Genomic DNA, 19,628 nt, shown 5'->3' with positions numbered 1-19,628 from the left:
ATGTTAGTATTCAGTTATATTATGTACATTTAGGAAAGAATCCAGTCATTTTTTAAAGCAAGCTACTGAGCTGCCCAGCCCCAGCTCTTGAAGGGAGTCTATTCCACAGTTTCACAGCTCTTACTGTGAAGAAACCTTTCCATATCTGGAGATTAAATCTCTTTTCCTCCAAACGTAAAAAGTGCCTCCTTTGTCCTCTGTGATGACCTTAAAGTGAATAACTCAACACCAAGTTCACTATATGGACCACTTATGTATTTATACATGTTGATCATATCCCCTCTTAATCTCCTCTTCTCAAGAGAGAATAAATTCAGTTCCTCTAAACTTTCCTCATAGCTGAGCTCCTCCATGCCTCCAACAGTTTGCCACCCAGCTCCTTTGATTTTCCAGTTAAAATATGTTCCGCAGAAGGGCGCTAATAGGGTCATCCACAGCTTGAATTTTACCAATTAACCACTTGCCGTCCGCTCACTGGAGCTCTACTGTGGCAAAGTGGTTAGTTCCCGTTAGACCTACGTCGCTGGACTCCTCCCCTTGTGGGCAGCGCAAGCGCACCGCCGGAGGCTCGCTCCCGCTGTATTCAGTCACAGCGGGAGTCGGGCCAGAAGAGGAGTGGTGGCGATCGCCGCTGCTCTTCCCCGATCGTCGGGGAATCGAGTGTGGAGATCCGCCCGCTTGTGTAAACAAAGCGGGCGGATCTCCTAAGTGACAGACAGTGACAGATTGCAGGGTTCAGCATAGCTGAACCTGCGATCTGTCCCTGTGTCACTCAGTCAGCTCCCCCCACACATGTCAGTAAGCACCAGGCATACATTAACCCCTCCCTCTCCAATAAAATTAACCCCTTCCCTGCCAGTGTCATTTTTACAGTAACAGTGCATATTTATAGCACTGATTACTGTAGAAATGTCACTGGTACCCCCAAAAGTGTCAAAAATGTCAGTCAAGGGTCCGATCTGTCCGCTGCAATGTCGCAGTCCCGCAAAAAAAAAATCGCAGATCACCGCCATTACGCGTTAAAAAAAAAAACACCAAAAATGACAGAAATCTTTCCCTTAGTTAGTAAACGCAGTGATTTTTTTTACCAAACATAGGTAGCAGAAAACAAATTGGCCAAAAATTTAAAAAAATTTAGATTTTTAAATTTTTTTGGGGGAAATTTCATATAAAAAATGTGAAAAATATTGTTATTTTTTCAAAATGTACGCTCTTTTTTTGCTTATAGCGCAAAAAGTAAAAATCGCACAGGTGATCAAATACCACCAAAAGAAAGCTCTGTTTTTGGGAAAAAAAGGATGTAAATTTCGTCTGGGTATGGCATCGCACGACCGCGCAATTGTCAGTTAAAGTCGCACAGTGCTGAATTGCAAAAAGTGGCCTGGACACAAGACAGCAAAATCCTCCGGGGGTAAAGTGGTTAAGGCAGAACTTTACTCTCTCAATCAACATTGACTATTTTTAATCAATAGAAAAGTATAGCATATTTTCTTGTTTTAAAACTTTAGTTTACTTTTCTACAGTTACTTCCTGGTTTCCAGGCCTAGGAAAATTATGTCATTGATCCCAGGAGTCTTCAGGAGGGGAGGAGAGGTTTTCTCAGCTACGCACACCCTCCTGCCTGCATGCCTGACCTAAGGGTAGATAGATTTCAAAATGTAAATGCTGCATGAATCATATGCCCTTACTCAAGATGACCAGGGCCAAAAATTCTAGGGTGATGTCTTTCAAAGTGATTTCTCAGCGAAAAAAAGCACGGAGACATGGAGAAGTTTGAAAAATTAATTACCTAGCGTTTTTGGTTTGTGGTTTTCAGATGCAGTGTAGTTCCGCTTTAAGCGGGCCATCTTTAATCTTTCAATACTTCCTCATTTAGCAGCCAAAGCTAAATGTCCCAATGACAAAATGTCACCCAGTGTGCAGGGGATGCTGGGAATTCCATATAAAGAATTATTACAGGTAATGGCATGTTTTATAATCTACAATTATTTGAATGTATTACAGTCTAAAATTAAAGCCTAGATTCACCCAAAGCCATTATTTTAGTTTGAGAGTGTGCCAGTAGAATAATTTGTAGGCTGGCTTGCAAGTCCTGGGTGCCCTTTGTCACAAGGTCATAATAAAGGAGTCACCTTATGACACCTGATCTGTAGTAGCGAGTACAGTATTGTAAATTTGCCCCAATTAACCTGTTAGATCTGCTTGCATTTCCTTTATAGTCTGTGGTTAGTATTGTATCCATGAGCAAAGTGCCAATATTTGTGAATCAGTGAACTGTTCTGCACTACCAATGACAAAGAACCTTGTTTATAACTAGAGAGTATGGTATGACGTCAGTGCGCTGTATTCTATTATTCTAGACAAGAGCCCTCTGTGCCGAGTTCTGGTTTATTAAGTGATGGAGAGCCAAGAAGACAGGTGTAAAAACAATGAAAAGGTTGTTTTTTGTATGAATTGTGTATTAAAATGTTTGTACGCATTAATTATTATTTAAGATGGAAATTGATTTTGGTTGATTTAATTAATTCAGTTTAATGAAGCCAAAGTCTCTGCATCATTTGCTATTGGGAACAATGAGCTCCAACTGTTTATATAAGTTGGAAAAAGCACTATAATTAATACTGTGTTTGTGATATTACCAATAGCTCTGAATACACAGGAGGCCACAGGGACATAGAGGAGTGAGTTGCAGGTCTACACATTGTTGTACAATTAGAGGATAACCCATTGCGGTTTGGATTTTTCCAGAAAAAACAATATGTTGGTCCAATGGGGCAGTAGGCAGGATTTCTTAACCTTATCTTAAAATATTAAATAAGACACCTTCAGACTTCAACTTTGGAATTAAAGAGGCCGCGGCCGTTTATTATTTCACACATAAAGATCGATAAATCTTTTTAAACTTGAATAAAACAGCAGTATAGAAAAACAACCCGGTCCCAACGACCCAGGTTGCCATTAACAAATAAATATATCAAAACATCCAAACACAAATACAAAATAACGTCCCCCTTCGCTGTGACCGAAGGTGACCCTAAAATAACAAACTGACCGCGACAAACAAAAACAGGGGGGGGTGGGGGGGGGAACCGCTGGGCTGACTTCTTCCTTCTCCTGTTGACTGGCGACGTGACGATTCATCTGTGAGGAGGCCCGTTAAATAGGACCACTTGAACTCTTCTGACCAATCAGATTCAACTCATCTAGGCGGGAAAAAACCCGGCTCAAACTGGTAAGGGACTTATTCTCCCTGGATACTGGGTAAACTAACTAACCCCTATAGCCAATCAGCTTTCTTCTCATCTGACAGGCTCTAATCTGCCTAAACACTAACTCAGCCTATTCCTTACTCTAAGCTATCCTCACCTGCCACTTCCCCATAAATAAAAGAGGCCATTCGTCCCCTTTTCTTTTTATGGGGCAGTAGGCAGGATTTCTTAACCTTATCTTAAAATATTAAATAAGACACCTTCAGACTTCAACTTTGGAATTAAAGAGGCCGCGGCCGTTTATTATTTCACACATAAAGATCGATAAATCTTTTTAAACTTGAATAAAACAGCAGTATAGAAAAACAACCCGGTCCCAACGACCCAGGTTGCCATTAACAAATAAATATATCAAAACATCCAACAGGCAGGCGGCTCACACCCGCCTGGCACACCCCCAACACGCGGCCTCTTCAATACTAGTACTCAGGTTGGCATTAAAAGTATCAAGGCCAATATCTGATAAGTGGGTGTCATCAAACCTGTACAGCCCACTAGTACCACCCTCCAACTCCCTATGCCTAAAAGATAAAATCCCGACGACCCGCAGCAGCTTTTCCAGAGCCCTGTTGACGCGCTTACGAATTTTTTCAAATGGTCTCAAGTAACAGTGCTTGAACCAGGCAAGTCTCGGGATGACCTCCGAAAAAACCACTGTCATAAAAGGAAACGACAACTTTAACAATTGTAGGTCATCCCGGATTGCAAAAATCAGATCCAAAGTCCTAGCTCTACCTACATCATTCCCCCCAAGGTGTACTACCAGTATATCCGGGGGGGGAAGAAACTGCAGAAGTCTAAAAATTTCGGGACGAAATTCCGACCACAGCATTCCTCTCTTGCTAAACCACTGAATCCTATAAAAATTGGGATCTAAGCCAAGGTTTTCACCGTAGGAACGTCTTCTGGCTCGTGCACGAGCCCAGTGCACGAAAGAGTGTCCGATGATCCATATGGTTAGGCATCGTCCTGAAAATTTTAACAAACAGTGTCAGGGCGGATATAAGATTGAAAAACATCCGACTTCCATCTACCCAACTTTTTAACAAATTGATCATCAAGACCCAATCTCGCAGCTTCAGTAGCGGCACCGATACGAAAGGAATGGGAAGTCAACCTTTCCTTATCCAGCCCCAACTGAACGAGACACTTCTTAAAAACAGCATTAAATTGATAGCCAGTTAATGGCCTACCATCCTGATGATTGAACAAGAATACGGAACCGTCCGCTCTAATAGCCAAAAATTTTTGCAGTAAACGCACCGGACATACTGACGAGTTGCGGAACCTGTGCAATTCGACACGCTTCCCAACACCCAACTGATCCGTCTTAGAGAAACGTATCAAAATGCTACAGGCCATGTCAGATAAAATTGCGTCCGAGACAAAAAGACCGGAGCTAAACGTCCTATTAGTCGGCACTAGCTCAGAAATTCTTAGTGCCGCAAAAAACATCAACGAAAAAGCCGCCTGAAAAAGGACCGACTCATAATAAGAAAAGCAAACGGACGACGTAATTGAACACAAATTCACCAAAAGTGAGACAGTGACAGGCTTCCTGGAATCGGGCAAAAAAGTCGCCTTTCGATATCCCTTCATGGCTTGACGCACCGTAAAAAATGAAACACATGAAGGGAAATTCCGTAACTTAACAAAAAACGATACTCCGGCCAAAATTTTGTTCACGTGAGACCACGCATACCCTCTATGGAACAATAAATTTAGAAATGACAGCACCAAATGTTCCGAAAAACTATCCGGGGATACACCCGATGACTGAAGATGCGACACCCATAGAGACCATGCAGATTGGTATCCTGCCATGGTCGACGGAGCCAAAGAGCGCAATACATTCCTTGCCACCAAATCTAAACTATGTACCACAGGTGGCTCGGGTAATGACAGCTCAGCTCGTCCGCTTCCGGAAACAGCGTAAAAAAGCGTTCCATCTGTAAGCGAGACAAAGCATCCGCCAAACCATTATCTCTGCCCGGGACGAAAGTCGCCTTAATCCAAATATTAAAGGACAAACATTTAGACACAAGATAACGCAATAACGCAATAACAGGAGGGGATTTCGAAGATAAACAATTGATAGCAAACATCACCCCCCTGTTATCCGTCCTAACCATCAATCTCCTGTTCCGAAAGTGATGGCCCCAGACTTCCAGGGCCACCACAATTGGAAAGAGCTCCAGAAGAACACTGTTACGTGTGAAACCCAACTTAACCCATCGCGGACACCAGCGGTCGGCGCACCAGTGTGTGCGCCAAATGGCGGCGAAGCCAACCGAACCCGCTGAATCCGTAAAAAGGCAAAAATCCTTGTCCAGGATGAATTCCTCCTGCCAAACACTTTTGCCATTGAAATCCGACAAAAACTGGAACCACACTAACATATCTTCCCTGACCTCCTGAGTTAACCTCACATGAGAATTGGGCGACTTGAGACCCGCAATCGTCGCATACAGCTTCCTGGAAAATAGCTTACCCAGGGGAATGACCCTGGAAGCAAATGCCAGCAAACCAAGCAAGGACTGCATCTCCTTAAGACGAACCTTACGTCTCCGGATCAGAGACAATAGACAATGTTTGAGTTTGGACACTTTCTCTCGCGGGAGCCTAAACTCCATTACCTCTGAGTCGATGGTGATACCTAAAAATTGAATGCAGGTAGCCGGCAACGCCGTTTTCTCATGAGCCAACGGGATCCCAAAAAGCTCGCACAACTGTACAAAACCATCCAGTAAGCGCAAGCAGTCTGTAGATCCCGCCCGCCCCAAGAACAAAAAATCGTCCAAATAGTGAACGATGTCGGTCGAATCACAAAATGTTGAAACGACCCATTCCAAAAAGGTTGCGAAACATTCGAAATAAAAACATGACAATGAACATCCCATAGGGAGACATCTGTCAAAATAAAAATTGCCCGAAAAGAAAAACCCCAGGGAATTAAATGCGTCCGGGTGTACCGGCAGCAGACGAAAGGCCGATTTAATGTCAGCCTTGGCCATCAAAACCCCCCTCCCTAGGCCCCTTAATTTCACTAGGGCATCGTCAAATGAGGAATACTGGACCGTAGCTAAATCCTCGCTTATCTCATCATTTAAAGAATCCCCGAAAGGAAACGACAAATGATGAATAAGCCTGTAAGTATTAGGCTCCTTCTTTTGGACAATGCCCAAAGGGGAGATCCTAAAATTCCTAAAGGGGGGGACCGAGAAAGGGCCAGCGAATCTACCCAATTCAATTTCCTTACTCACCTTTTCCTCCACGACTGATTCCAAACCCTCAACAGACCTAAGATTGTCCACCAACCTACAACCCTGACCGAAAAACTTGGGCAGGGGAAAACCATCTGTAAAACCCTCAGTGAGGAGGTTGGCTTTCGCCCTGTCGGGGTAACGCTGAAGCCACGGGAGCATGGCGGTGAGGCTCACTGGGGTTACCGCCTTTGTGCAGAACACCCGTGGCCTGACCCCCTTGCCTCTTAAAGCACTCTGCGATGGGGTGGGCCCCAGAGCAAAAAGCGCATTCGTGCCTGTACTTGCATGAACCCGGCCACTTGCAGACGGATTCATTGAAGTTAAAGCACACTCCTTTTCTAAACTGCAAACCTGAGGAGGAGGCTTGGGGCTGCTGGCTCGGAAAGGGCTGCCTGGGAAAAATTGACCTTTGTGGGAGAAAAAGGTCCAGCCAAAGGCTGACATCCTTTACTCCCCACTTCATAGCGGGCTGCACCGCCAGCTTTTGGCGAAACGCCACGTCGTACTGAAACCAGGAGGTTCCGCCGAAATTTTTGTACGCTTCCAGTATAATATCGGCATGCTGAAACAACCCGACGCTTTTAGCAGGGAAACGTTCGCACATAACCGACGAAAAAATAAAAAAGCCCTGCAACCAGTTGTTGAAAGACTTGGAAATAGGGCGCCTCCTCTCATCATCGTCCTTCTTATCTGCCCTAGCAACAAAATCTTTAGCGGAAGGTAATAGTGACAACATATCCATAAAATGTCCCTGCCAGATCCTCTCCTTAACGGACTCAGATAAGTGGAAACCTAACGGGGACACCTCACAGGTGAGAGTTTCCCTAAGGGAAGTCTCCGGCAGATTCTGCGCTTTAGCTAGGAGGTAAGAAGCTGACATATCGGAATGTAAACTCTGGGGCCTATGAGGTTCAACCTCCAAATTGCCCATTGGGGGAATCCATACATCCCTAGGTGAAGGAGCAGGCTGGGGAGCCACCATGTCGCCCGATATAGTAGTAGTGGGGGCAGACATGGCAGCTGGGGATGGCAGCACAGTAGCAGGGGTACTCGACCCAGCACCTGTGCTGTTTTCTAATAAGGACTTAAAGTCCTTCAGGAAAGCCTGTAATAATCCTGACATGGCAGGCAGGGGTGCGCTGTCCTGAGCAACAGCGCCCCTGGTGGTGTGTTCCGGTTCCGTGTGTAATGTTCGGGGGGGCCTAGTGACCAGGGAGGGGGCTACCACATTCTCCACGAAGATCTCCTCACCTGATCTTGCCGGCGCGATCCCCTCCGAGCTCCTCGTCCCGCCGACCGATCTTGCCACCGCCGACTGGGCCCTCGCTCCGTCACCCGGAGCAGGTCTTCCCGCTTGGCCGCTCCTCGGCGATGCTCCGCTGCCCCTCCCGGCTCTTCGGACCTCCACCGGAGGGGAGAAACGATGGCGCGGATTGCGCCGCCTCTTCACCGGCCCGATCCCCTGGCCGGCTCTTCCGGGTGTGACGCGCCTGCTCACACCGCTTCCCGTGACGTCTTCTCCGCCCGTCGTCGCCGAGGATGACGCTCTTCCGTCCGGGACCGTTACGTCAGCCGATCCCCGTCCGACTTCACTTCCGGCGGCCGCTCTCGATGCCGGTCCCGCTCCATCTTCTCCCGCCGCTCTACCGGAGTCCGCGACGAGCGGCAGCTCGAGACACCGCCGGACCCAATCTTCGCCTCCAGCCTCACCCGCCCGCTCGATCAGTCTTCTCATGAGGCTCATCGCTCCTGAGGTAAGTTGAAACGCCTGTCTTCTCCTCTTCTGTCTTCAGCCAGGACCGCTCCGGAAGCTTCCGTTCTTCCACCCGATGACGCTGGGCTGGTACCGCAACGAAAGGGAAAGCCGCTGACACCCGACGATGACCCTCCTAGACCGCCGCTGCACCGACCGCTCCTTCCGTCTGGGAACCGCTGGGCTGACTTCTTCCTTCTCCTGTTGACTGGCGACGTGACGATTCATCTGTGAGGAGGCCCGTTAAATAGGACCACTTGAACTCTTCTGACCAATCAGATTCAACTCATCTAGGCGGGAAAAAACCCGGCTCAAACTGGTAAGGGACTTATTCTCCCTGGATACTGGGTAAACTAACTAACCCCTATAGCCAATCAGCTTTCTTCTCATCTGACAGGCTCTAATCTGCCTAAACACTAACTCAGCCTATTCCTTACTCTAAGCTATCCTCACCTGCCACTTCCCCATAAATAAAAGAGGCCATTCGTCCCCTTTTCTTTTTATTCCTGCACTATACTTTACATCATTTTGAGGGCTCATTCATAAGTGTGGCAGTCCATGCCATTCCTCTGAAAGCTGATTCACAGTGGAACCATATTCATAGGCAGTTAACAGCCCATTTTAACCCTGAAAATACTGACCCATGGAGGTGCAACTAAGTGCATTGCACTCAGTTGCAGGGCAGTTGTGCCATGGTCCCATTCGATTGAATGGCTCACGTCTGCTGGTGGTACCACCCGCTGAATGCGGCATGCTATGTAAGTTTTGCCACAACCTCAAAGTAACAGACTGTGGCATGTGTACAGCCCTAAGTGGCTGCATGACCTTGCCTAGGGGGCAGTAATACCGTGACCCAATCGCCTGTTTTTAATACCCCTGGCAGCCTAGGAAGGAGCCCTTACCCCACCAGTGACACAGGGTTTAGCAGTAGAAAGCACACAGGTCAGAAGGGGACACAAATTCAAATAAACTTTATTGGCAGGTCCAAATACATTTTAGCATTGCCAAAGCAGTTGAGATTGTGATGGGGGGGGGGGGGGGGTAATGGGTAATATAAAGGGGAATGGTGGGTGGGTCCATATAAAGGATTTTTAAGTCCTCAGTTTTTCATGTCCCTCTCAGTCTGTGACATGCTGTCACACTGTCTACCCAGAAGACTCAGACAGCAGCAATCTCCAAAACTCTGCAAGAGAGCATTGTGTTTTTTTTGCCTATAAATTCTGACTCAAGATATAACCCTTCCTCTTATATCAAAAAACAAAAAGGTTTTGGCTGGAGTTAAGTTATATATAAAATACAAAAACACATTCACATATTTATTTATAATCTGGGGCATTAAGACACTTGTTGCTAATGGTAACATCTGTGCAAACACATCTATTGGCCTTCAATTTACTGCCAATTATTATCCAATGAAGCAGAGATGTGCATCTGTTCTTCAATTCCAATTTCTTTTTTTTTTTTCATTTGTGCAAAATCGTACACATTACACAAGGAACAGCGGTTGTGGGCACCCCTGTCCTTTGTCAAGGCCTTGGTTTAAAGCCCAACTTTCATACTGCTCATCAAGGGTTGACTGCTCATCAAGTCCAGGGGGTTGCAGAAGGGGCTGTATTACTTACCTGCATGGGAGGACTGGGCCAGGGGGCAGGGGAGCAATTACCCCCTGGCCGCTCTGATGCCCCGTAAAAAGGCTACACCGCTTCTGCTACAGACATGCCTAAAGAATTCCTGGTGAACAGAAGTAAAAAGTCTCTGCCGCTGAGTGCGGGTTGAAGACAAAGACAGAGCGCAGACCTCCCCACAACCCCCCCCCCCCTCCCCCCCCTAGCATTGATGGTGTAAACTGTGTCTGAAGAGAGGCCAATTTAATGCCCCACTGGAGACTCTCCTTCCCCATCAAGCCCCAACAAAGCAGGTCAGGAACCGGGATGCAGCCAGTGAGTACCAGGAGCAGAGCTTCAGCTTAGAATAAGGGTCAGGAGGAGGCTGGGAAGAGGGAAAGTGGGAGGGGGGCAGAGTCACTGAACCATGAGCCTTTGGTTTGTACTGGGCTGAAAGTTGCCAGTCTGCCCCTGCTTACCTGACACCCTGCTCCAGTGCCCCTTTTTTTGCTGGAGCTATGGTCTGTAAGCTATTAAAGCCTAAGTTTAGCTAAAATACAAAAAATGAAAAGTCAACACAGGGGTTATAACTTACAGTCACTAGGATGTGTCCCTTGTGCTGATTCCTCTTCTGTAAGTAGAAATCCTCCTCTGTCCATGCCCACCTATCCCCTGCCCCAATCTTCTGGTGCAGCGGGGGGTTAATACAATACTAAAGGGATATCACAGCCTTTCAATACAAGTAGAAGTCAGGGCTAGAACTATCTAAGCTATTGAAAAAGATGTAATGTAATATTGCTAGCAGCGCAATGCCTCTGTGAACAAGTATTGAAATAATATAACCCCCAGACCTCTCCAGGTAGTGATGCAAAGAAAGTAATGAGTTACCCCAAAACGTATATATATAGTGCATATTTTTGATTGCACTATATATAAGTTTTGGGGTAACTCATTACTTTCTTTGCATCACTACCTGGAGAGGTCTGGGGGTTATATTATTTCAATACTTGTTCTCAGAGGCATTGCGCTGCTAGTAATATTACATCACATCTTTTTCATTGCACAGCACTGAGGGTTGTAGCAGTAGCAGTCCAACTTATTTAAAATTTGTTTGCTCATTGCTATTTCCTGGCGCGAGTGTTTTCTCACATTACTATCTAAGCTGTTGTCGGCGATGTCTCCTTCCTCCTAAAGCCGGCCGATGGGGAGATCGCATGAACAGTCTGAAGCGCTCTGAGAATAGGTAGGTTCATGCATCTTCCTTTTGCAAGGTAGTTAGTATAGAAGTTAGAAGAGAGGTGAGAGCTGTTTTTAAGCTGGTTCTAGTCCAAACATCTACTTTAAGAGAGTCCAACTATGCCCACCCTTTTTGCTACAATATCTATAAATTTAGGGGATTGAGCTATCAATCATCCACCCGTCTTCCATTCATAGATCACGTTTTATTGATAGAAGCTGTAGTATCGCTTCTGTGAATGGAAGAGCAGGGCAGAAAAATGGCAGCAGCTGGCAAGAAGAAACGGGAGCAATGCTGGAGGCAATTTACAGCACACACAAATTTTGACAGCATAATTATTAATGTGAATGTATGTTCCTTGTAAAAGAAGAACATTATTTTTTATCAAGTTGTTATGGGTGAAGTTCCACTTTAACAAGCATTTAATCCCTGCAGTGTGAGGAAAGCCCAAAGCAAGGGTTTTTTTTATTTTGCAGTGCCTGCAGTTGGGCTTTAACATTTTGCAATGTTAAAAAAGTAAAACAATTGCAGTTGAACTTGTGCTACATCTGTACTGTAATACTGTATGTATATATATATCATATATATATATATATATATATATATATATATATATATATAGGGCTTTTTTTCAGCGGGAACGCGGGGGAACGCAGTTCCGGCACCTCCAGTCTGAAGGTATGCAATAGCAAAGGGATGCTGGGGTCAGTGGGGTGAGCTGAATGGCCTATTGATGCTGGCTGCTGGGGGATCTATTGTTGCTGGGGTGAATCTATTGTTGCAGGGGAAGATTTATAGGTGGGGGAGGCGATTGTTGCAGGGCAGGATTTATTGTTGCTTGGGGGCTATTGTTGCTGTTTGCAGGGGATCTATTTTACTGTTTTTTCTATTGTTGCAGGGGAAGATTTATTGTTGCGGAGGGATCTATTTTTGGGGGGGTCTATTGCTGCTGATTCCAGGGGATCTATTTTACTGCTTTTCTAGTTATCATTAACAAACTCTAGACAAATTACTGAGAACCACAACATGATACTTGGTTCTGTATTCTGTAAAAGGGGGGGGGGGGGGGGTAATGGGATGTGGGTAGAGGGTAGAGCCAAATGACAGCACTCAGAGGTGGGTAGGGGGTGGAGACAAGGGGTGACTCAGAAGAAGGGAGTACCTGCACCTATTCTCAGAGAAAAAAAAACGCTGTATATATATATATATATATATATACACACTTGTATATAAGCAGATAAATGAGCACATATCTGATTAAAACCTCTGCCGATAAGTGATTATTATCTTTACATGCTTACCAAATACATTGGGTGGAATTTCAGCAATCTTATTTCCGAAGAAGTGCAGCGTCTGTAAGGAATGGAGGTATTTCAGCTCCTGTGGGACTTGTACAAAGTTGTTATTCCCCAAGTTTAACACAGTCAGCTGAAAAGAAATAATTCTATTAACAACAGCAGTCTGGAGCATTGGGCGATAGATATTTTGTCTTCACATTTTTCCAAACCTGTAGATAACTGTTTATCATTATAAAGACAGGAAAACATAAAAATAACCTGGTCATGGGGATACATTCCACCTCCCTCCCATAGAGGCCAAACCTCTCAGGGCCTATTCACATTCATGAGTTACCACATGTTACCGCAACACACAAACCTCATTGCCTTCCAGTATCATTCATTGTGAACTGACCCCAATGCACCACTACTGTAGCAGACAAATAATAGTGGCCATACCCACTTCCATAAATGATCGGTTTTATTTGTGATCAATCTCTTCCGATAGGAATAATCAATCTATACTTACCAACCCATTCAACTGATATGCCAAACACGGGGAAGTGGATTTTAACCCATAGTTAAACACTTCAGCTCCGGAAGGTTTTACCCCCTTCATGACCAGGCCATTTTTTGCTATTTGGCACTGCGCTACATTCATTGTCAATTGCGCAATCATGCAACGCTGTACACAAACTAAATATATAACATTTTTCCACGCAAATAGAGTTTCTTTTAGTGGTATTTGATCAACTCTAGGTTTTGCTATTTTTTATTATATAAACAAAAATTTTAAATAAAAAAAAAAAGCAATATTTTTTACTTTCTGCTATAAAACATATCCCATAAAAAAATTAAAAAACTATAATCTTTTAATACATTTAGGCCAAAATGTATTATGCTACATATCTTTTGGTTACAAAAAAAATAAAAAATCCCAATAAGTGTATATAGATTTGTTTGTGTGAAAGTTATAGTGTCTACAAAGTATGAGATATATAATGGAATTTTTATATATATATTTTTTTATACTAGAAATGGGGGTGATCAGCGACGTATAGCAGGACAACAGGCAATCTGACACTAGCTGACACTTTTTGGGAACTTACTGCCATTGACATCACCAGTGACATTATTACAGTGATCAGTGCTAATATTATGCACTGTCACTGTACTAATGACACTGGCTGGGAAGGGGTTAACATCAGGGGCGATCAAAGGGTTAAATTTGTGCCTAACCAGTGTTTATGTGTGTAGTGTGTGCTGCTTTTATCGGGGATCTATACTTTTTTCCCTGCTTAGCAAACAACGAGATCCACGGTCACTGAATTCAGTAAAGCTCTGTATTGTTTACATTCACAGAGCTGTGTTTGGTGAGGCTCAGAGCCAATTGCCGGGTTCCAGCAGTCAATCACTGGCCGGAACCTGGTGATCAGCATGTGCTTTGACAGATCACAGCACAGCCGGGCAGACGCCCCCAGAAATGCAGAATCACATATATATATATATATATATATATACATATATGTGATACTGTGCAGCCAGCCCGCACTGTTGCAGTAAATGTACAGTGCACAGTCAGCAGTCAGCAGGGGATTAAAGTATAACTAAAGGAAAACTTTTTTTTTTTGGTTTTGGATAGAGTGGTGAGGAATGAGAACCCCTGTCAGGTTTTATTGCTGTCTGTGTCCCCGCTAGAGAGTTTCACCTCTATTTGTCCTGTTTACCATTTTTATCAAAAGAAAAAGAAAACTCCAAATGTTGGGCTATCCCCAGAACAGTAATAGAGGGGAAATTTCCCGATGGAAACACTGGTTCTGGTGACACACTGGGATTTCCTCACTTTGGAGACATCTCCTCCCACTTTCGGTTTAGCTATGGAACAGGAAGTGAAGGGAAATTTCCCCAATAGGACGATGGCAAAAAAAAACTGACAGGGGTTAAAACCCTCCCTTATGGAAAATGTTTTACTTTAGTTCTATAGTAAGGCATTTTTTAAAGAGGTTGCAAACTGAGAAAATAAAAAAAAGGAAACAAAAATCCTGTAAGATAAAGGCATAATGAGCTAGTATGCATCGCATACTAGCTCACTATGTAATACAGGCATGTCCAACCTGCGGCCCGAGGGCCGCATGCGGCCCGGAACCGCAGGCAATGCGGCCCACTGCCCCCTGACAATTTTATTTTTGCTGGGGAGGAAGGAAGTTGGGTCGGGGGCAAGGCCACAGCGGCTTCCAACTAACGGTAGGCAGAGGCTGCCTCCGGGGGGGCGAGCATGTGCAGTGTTTCTGACTCCTACCACCATGACCACTTCAAATCACTGAAGTGGTCGTGGTGGTTAGAGTGTTCCTTTATTATCTCTCAGAAGAAGTAAACCTCTGTATACTGATTCCATTTCATTTCATCATCCTCTAATTGTGTTAAATTAGTGCGGGGAGCGTGGCATTTTCTTACTTGTATACCTTAACTATAGTATATATTTTATATGCGGCCCGAGAAAATTTCTCTACACTCAATGTGGCCCAGAGAAGCCAAAAGGTTGGACACCCATTATGTAATACTTACCTTAAAACTAACCTGTTCCAGAGGCGCCTGTACACCGCAGACATTTTCCTTGGAGTTTCTTTTAGGTTTGCAGGCTACGACACTGTGATTGGCCGTCGCGGCAATGACGTCACTCCAGCGTATGAGCGCGGGAGCCGCCGTTCACGGCACGGGGCTCGGAAGGAACGACACCCGCGTTCAATAAGAGCGCATGTGCCAGTGATGTCACTGACTGCATGTACACTAAATATCTCCTAAACAGTACATGTTTAGGAGATACAGTATCTCACAAAAGTGAGTACACCCCTCACATTTTTGTAAATATTTTATCATATCTTTTCATGTGACAACACTGAAGAAATTACACTTTGCTACAATGTAAAGTAGTGAGTGTACAGCTTGTATAACAGTAAAATTTGCTGTCCCCTCAAAATAACTCAACACGCAGCCATTAATGTCTAAACCTCTTGCAACAAAAGTGAGTACACCCCTAAGTCAAAATGTCTAAATTGGGTCCAATGTGCTTAAGGTGTCATGCGACTCGTTAGTGTTACAAGGTCTCATGTGTGAATGAGGAGCAGGTGTGTTAAAATTGGTGTTATCGCTCTCACTCTCTCATACTGGCCACTGGAAGTTCAACATGGCCAGGGGAGGAGAGGCGGTGATCACCGCCGCTCTTCCCCGATCGTCTGGGATCGAGTGAGGAGATCCGCCTGCTTGTGTAAACAAAGCGGGCGGATCTCCTATGTGACAGGCAGGGACAGATTACAGGATTCAGCATAGCTGAACCTGCGATCTGTGTCTGTGTCACACAGTCCCTTCCCCCCACACACGTCAGTAAGCACCAGGCATACATTTAACCCCTTGATCACCAATAAAGTTAACCCCTTCCCTGCCAGTGTCATTATTACAGTAACAGTACATATATATAGCACTGATTACTGTAGTAATGTCACTGGTACCCCCAAAAGTGTCAAAAATGTCAGTCAAGGGTCCGATCTGTCCGCAGCAATGTCGCAGTCCCGCAAAAAAAAAAAATTGCAGATCGCCGCCATTACGCGTTAAAAAAAAACCACCAAAAATGACAAAAATCTTTCCCTTAGTTAGTAAACGCAATAACTTTTGCGCAAACCAATCAAAATACGCTTTTTGCGATTTTTTTTACCAATTATATGTAGCATAAAACAAATTGGCCTAAAATGTTAAAAAATTTTGATTTTTACATTTTTTTTTTGGGAATTTCATATAAAAAAATGTGAAAAATATTGTTATTTTTGCAAAATTGACACTCTTTTTTTGTTTATAGCGCAAAAAGTAAAAATCGCACAGGTGATCAAATACCACCATAAGAAAGCTCTGTTTGTGGGAAAAAAAGGACGTCAAATTTGTTTAGGTACAGCGTCGCACGACCGCGCAATTGTCCATTAAAATCATGCAGTGCCGAATCGCAAAAAAACCCTGGTCGGAATGGGGGTAAAATCTTCCGGGGCTTAAGTGGTTAAAGGTCTAACTATAGGTAAATGTCTGCAGAGGAAGTTTACTTCCTCTTTAACCCAAAAATATAATATATCAAAGTATAGGCCTAGTTCACTACCAGTGCTTTCTTCAGGGGGCGATCCGCATTTGAGTCACTCTTTGGGGAGCATGTGATAGGCAGTGAGGAGGTATTGCCTCGCTCCTCGTCCCCCTGCTGTAACCCCTTGAACCCCACACTAGCGTGTTGCGGCCCTGTGCATTGCACGTGGTTGCGGAGAGATCCCATCCAGTAGAACGGGTCACGCTCAGCTGGGATCATTTTTGCTACATTGCAATGCAAAGCATTGGGGACGTGTTAGGTGTACACCTCCGATCACTGCCTTAGCAGCATAAGATGCAGTGGCTGCGGGAGGTAAAATCACAGCTCAATCACAAGGTTTTACCACCACCCAACCTCTAAAGTCATCAAGACCTAAACGGGGGTCACAGACAGCAATAAGAGCCTGAAAGGGGTCCTAATCCCTCTCCACTCTACACAAAAATCCTGAAAGAGGTCCTAATCCCTCTCCACTCTATCCAAAAAAAAAAAAAAAGCCTAGTTATACTTTAACTCTTTTCTGCCCATGTATAGTGAAATGGCGGACGGGCAGGATCGCTCTTGTTCTGGGAGGAGATCATATGATGTCCTCCCGTTCTTGGCACAGTGCCTCACCGATCACGGTAAAGAGCGTATAACGTAGGCTCTTCACCATGTGATCAGCTGTGTCCAATCACAGGGTAAACAGGAAATGTTGGTTATCATCACTGACAGGGCGTGAGAAGAGGAGAGTCGGTGTTCTATCAGAATACCACTACCCATCAGAAAATGTAACAAAAATGCTTACTGCGCATGCGCCATGCATTCCAACATGGCCGCTATACGTTCCAATAGGTTTCCTAATCTGACAGAACACGAAGGCAGCAGCAGACATCTTCTTACACCCACACAAGCCTTCAATTTCACACTTATTTTAGCAGTAAACTCACCTTATATACTGAAATACACTATTATATTTGTATTATTATAGTATTATAGTAAATACAGCAACAAGCCTGCAGGCAGAAGGTGGTGACGGCCATCTTGGTACACCCGCACTGCTCAGCGCCAAACTACTTATACAGTGAAATTGACTATTTCCCTCAGTAGCGGTGAAATAGTCAATTTCAGTATATAAGGTGAGATAACTGCTAAAATCAGTGTGAAATTGAAGACTTGCGTGGGTGTAAGAAGATGTCTGCTGCCGCCTTTGTGTTCTGTCAGATTGGGAAACCTATTGAAACGCATAGCGGCCATGTTAGAACGCATAGCGCATGCTATAAGCAATTTTGTTTGCAACGCCAGTTCCGTTGCATGTTCTAATGGGTAGCGGTGTTCTGATAGCACACCAATAAGCAGGATTCCTCAGCGGGGACTCCTGCACTGATGATCAGTTCAGCGCCATCAGTGCTACCTGTCAGTGCCGCCTATTCATGCCACCTATCAATGCCCGAAAGTGCCGCATATCAGTGCCACCTACCAGTGCCCATCAGTGCTGCCTGTCAGTGCCGCCTTTTTGTGCCACCTAGCAGTGGCCCAAAAAGTGCTGCAAATCAGTGCCACCTACCAGTGCCCATCAGTGCTCCCTGTCAGTGCCGCGCATTTGTGCCACATATCAGTACCTAAATGTTGCACATATCAGTGCCACCTACCAGTGCCCATCCCCACCTGTCAGTGCTGCCTATTCATGCCACCTATCAATGCCCAAAAGTGCTGCATATCAGTGCCACCTACCAGTGCACATCAGTGCAGCCCATCAGTGCCGCATTTTCGTGCCACCTATCAGTGCCCAAAAGTGCCGCAAATCAGTGCCGCCCATCAGTACAGCCTCATCGGTGCCCATCAGTGAAGGAGATAAATTACTTATTTACAAAAAAAACAGAAACTAAGAAAAACTTTTTTTTTTTTTTTCAAAAGTTTTGCTTTTTTTTTTGTTTGTTCAGCAAAAAATGAAAAGCCCAGTGATGATTTAATACCACCAAAAGAAAGCTCTATTTCTCTCTAAAAAAAAAAAGATAAAAATGTAGTTTGGGTAGAAAGCTGAAACTTGGCCTGGGCAGGAGAGGGGTAAAAGTGCCCGGTAGGCATGTGGGTAATGACACCATAAGGACGTTCTTCTAGCAATGATTTCACAATGCTGGTGACTACTCTGCAGGACACATAATGAGGAGTCCTGGACCTGGCAGCAGATTATAGAGATCACATGGGGCTATGTTAAAAGGGATGCCTGAGACTCACATTGCTCAGTGCTGCCATCTCTGGCGGGAGCTGGCACAGCAGGTTATTCTTCATCTGCAGGTTCGTCAGCTGGGTGAGTCCGCCCACGGCCCGGGGTACTCGCTGCAGTCTCTTCCCGTTCAGGTTCAGGCTCCTGGCATTGCCCCGAATCGCTCTGAGCACCAAAACGTCAGCCATGTGGAGCGGTAGGCCTGTATTCCCTCACTACATGCCCACCATACGAGGGAGGAGCAGGACGCCGACCTGTTTCCAAAGCAACGACGCCGTACGTACATAGAACTCATGGGAAGCGAGCGGCCATCTTTAGTATGGGCAGTGCTAATGCTCACTGCCATTTGCTGTCAATCACAGGCAAAGCCCACTTGGTGGGTAAAGGAATCTCAGAGTTCCCCCTCAGGCTCCGCCCACCGAGTAGATGCAGCGGCCGTAAATTTGAGCTGTGGGCGGGGAACTCTGTCACTAGTACCCCATCAGGTCCACCTTGCCTGTGATTGACAGTGGGCGGGTTCCAAAACTACTACTGGACTGAATTGGCTATGAAATCCACCCACTGCCAATCACAGGGAATGATGGGGAATTAGTCTCTCAGAATACCCCAATCAGGTTCCGCCCACTGTTAGCTCAGTGTGAGCTGCCTTTTTTGGTTGCTAGGATGCAGGCAGCCTTCACCTTGGCAACCAATGAAGTAAATGTAAAACATATTTTAATAAAGGAATGAACACACAACACCCACCTTTATGACAAAGTTGAGTTGAGATTACAGCAGACCTTCACCCTCCGCAGCATTCTCCTCTACAAGTGTCAGTAATTGTACCCAAACTGTCACAAGGCTTTTATGAATTAGACAAGGCCATGGTAACCCTATTTGCTACCAAAGCCATTTTTGCT

General features: G+C 45.0%; 1 protein-coding gene across 1 annotated transcript in view; it reads right to left on the bottom strand.

Moving 5' to 3' along the window:
- Positions 1-18,996, bottom strand: part of LRRC69 (leucine rich repeat containing 69) — a 39,353-nt gene extending 20,357 nt beyond the window's left edge. The window contains exons 1-2 of the mRNA XM_082258112.1: positions 18,741-18,996; positions 12,431-12,557 (exon numbers count right to left, since the gene is read on the bottom strand). Of these exons, the coding sequence (XP_082114238.1) occupies positions 12,431-12,557; positions 18,741-18,917 (304 nt within the window). The 5' untranslated portion in view covers positions 18,918-18,996. The remainder of the gene's footprint in view (positions 1-12,430; positions 12,558-18,740) is intronic.
- Positions 18,997-19,628: the final 632 nt, after the last annotated feature.

The sequence above is a fragment of the Pelophylax lessonae genome (assembly GCF_965119305.1).
Source record: "Pelophylax lessonae genome assembly, chromosome: 5".
NCBI classification, from domain to species: domain Eukaryota; kingdom Metazoa; phylum Chordata; class Amphibia; order Anura; family Ranidae; genus Pelophylax; species Pelophylax lessonae.
Note: the sequence above shows the minus strand (reverse complement) of the source record. Positions and strands in the feature narration are given on the sequence as shown.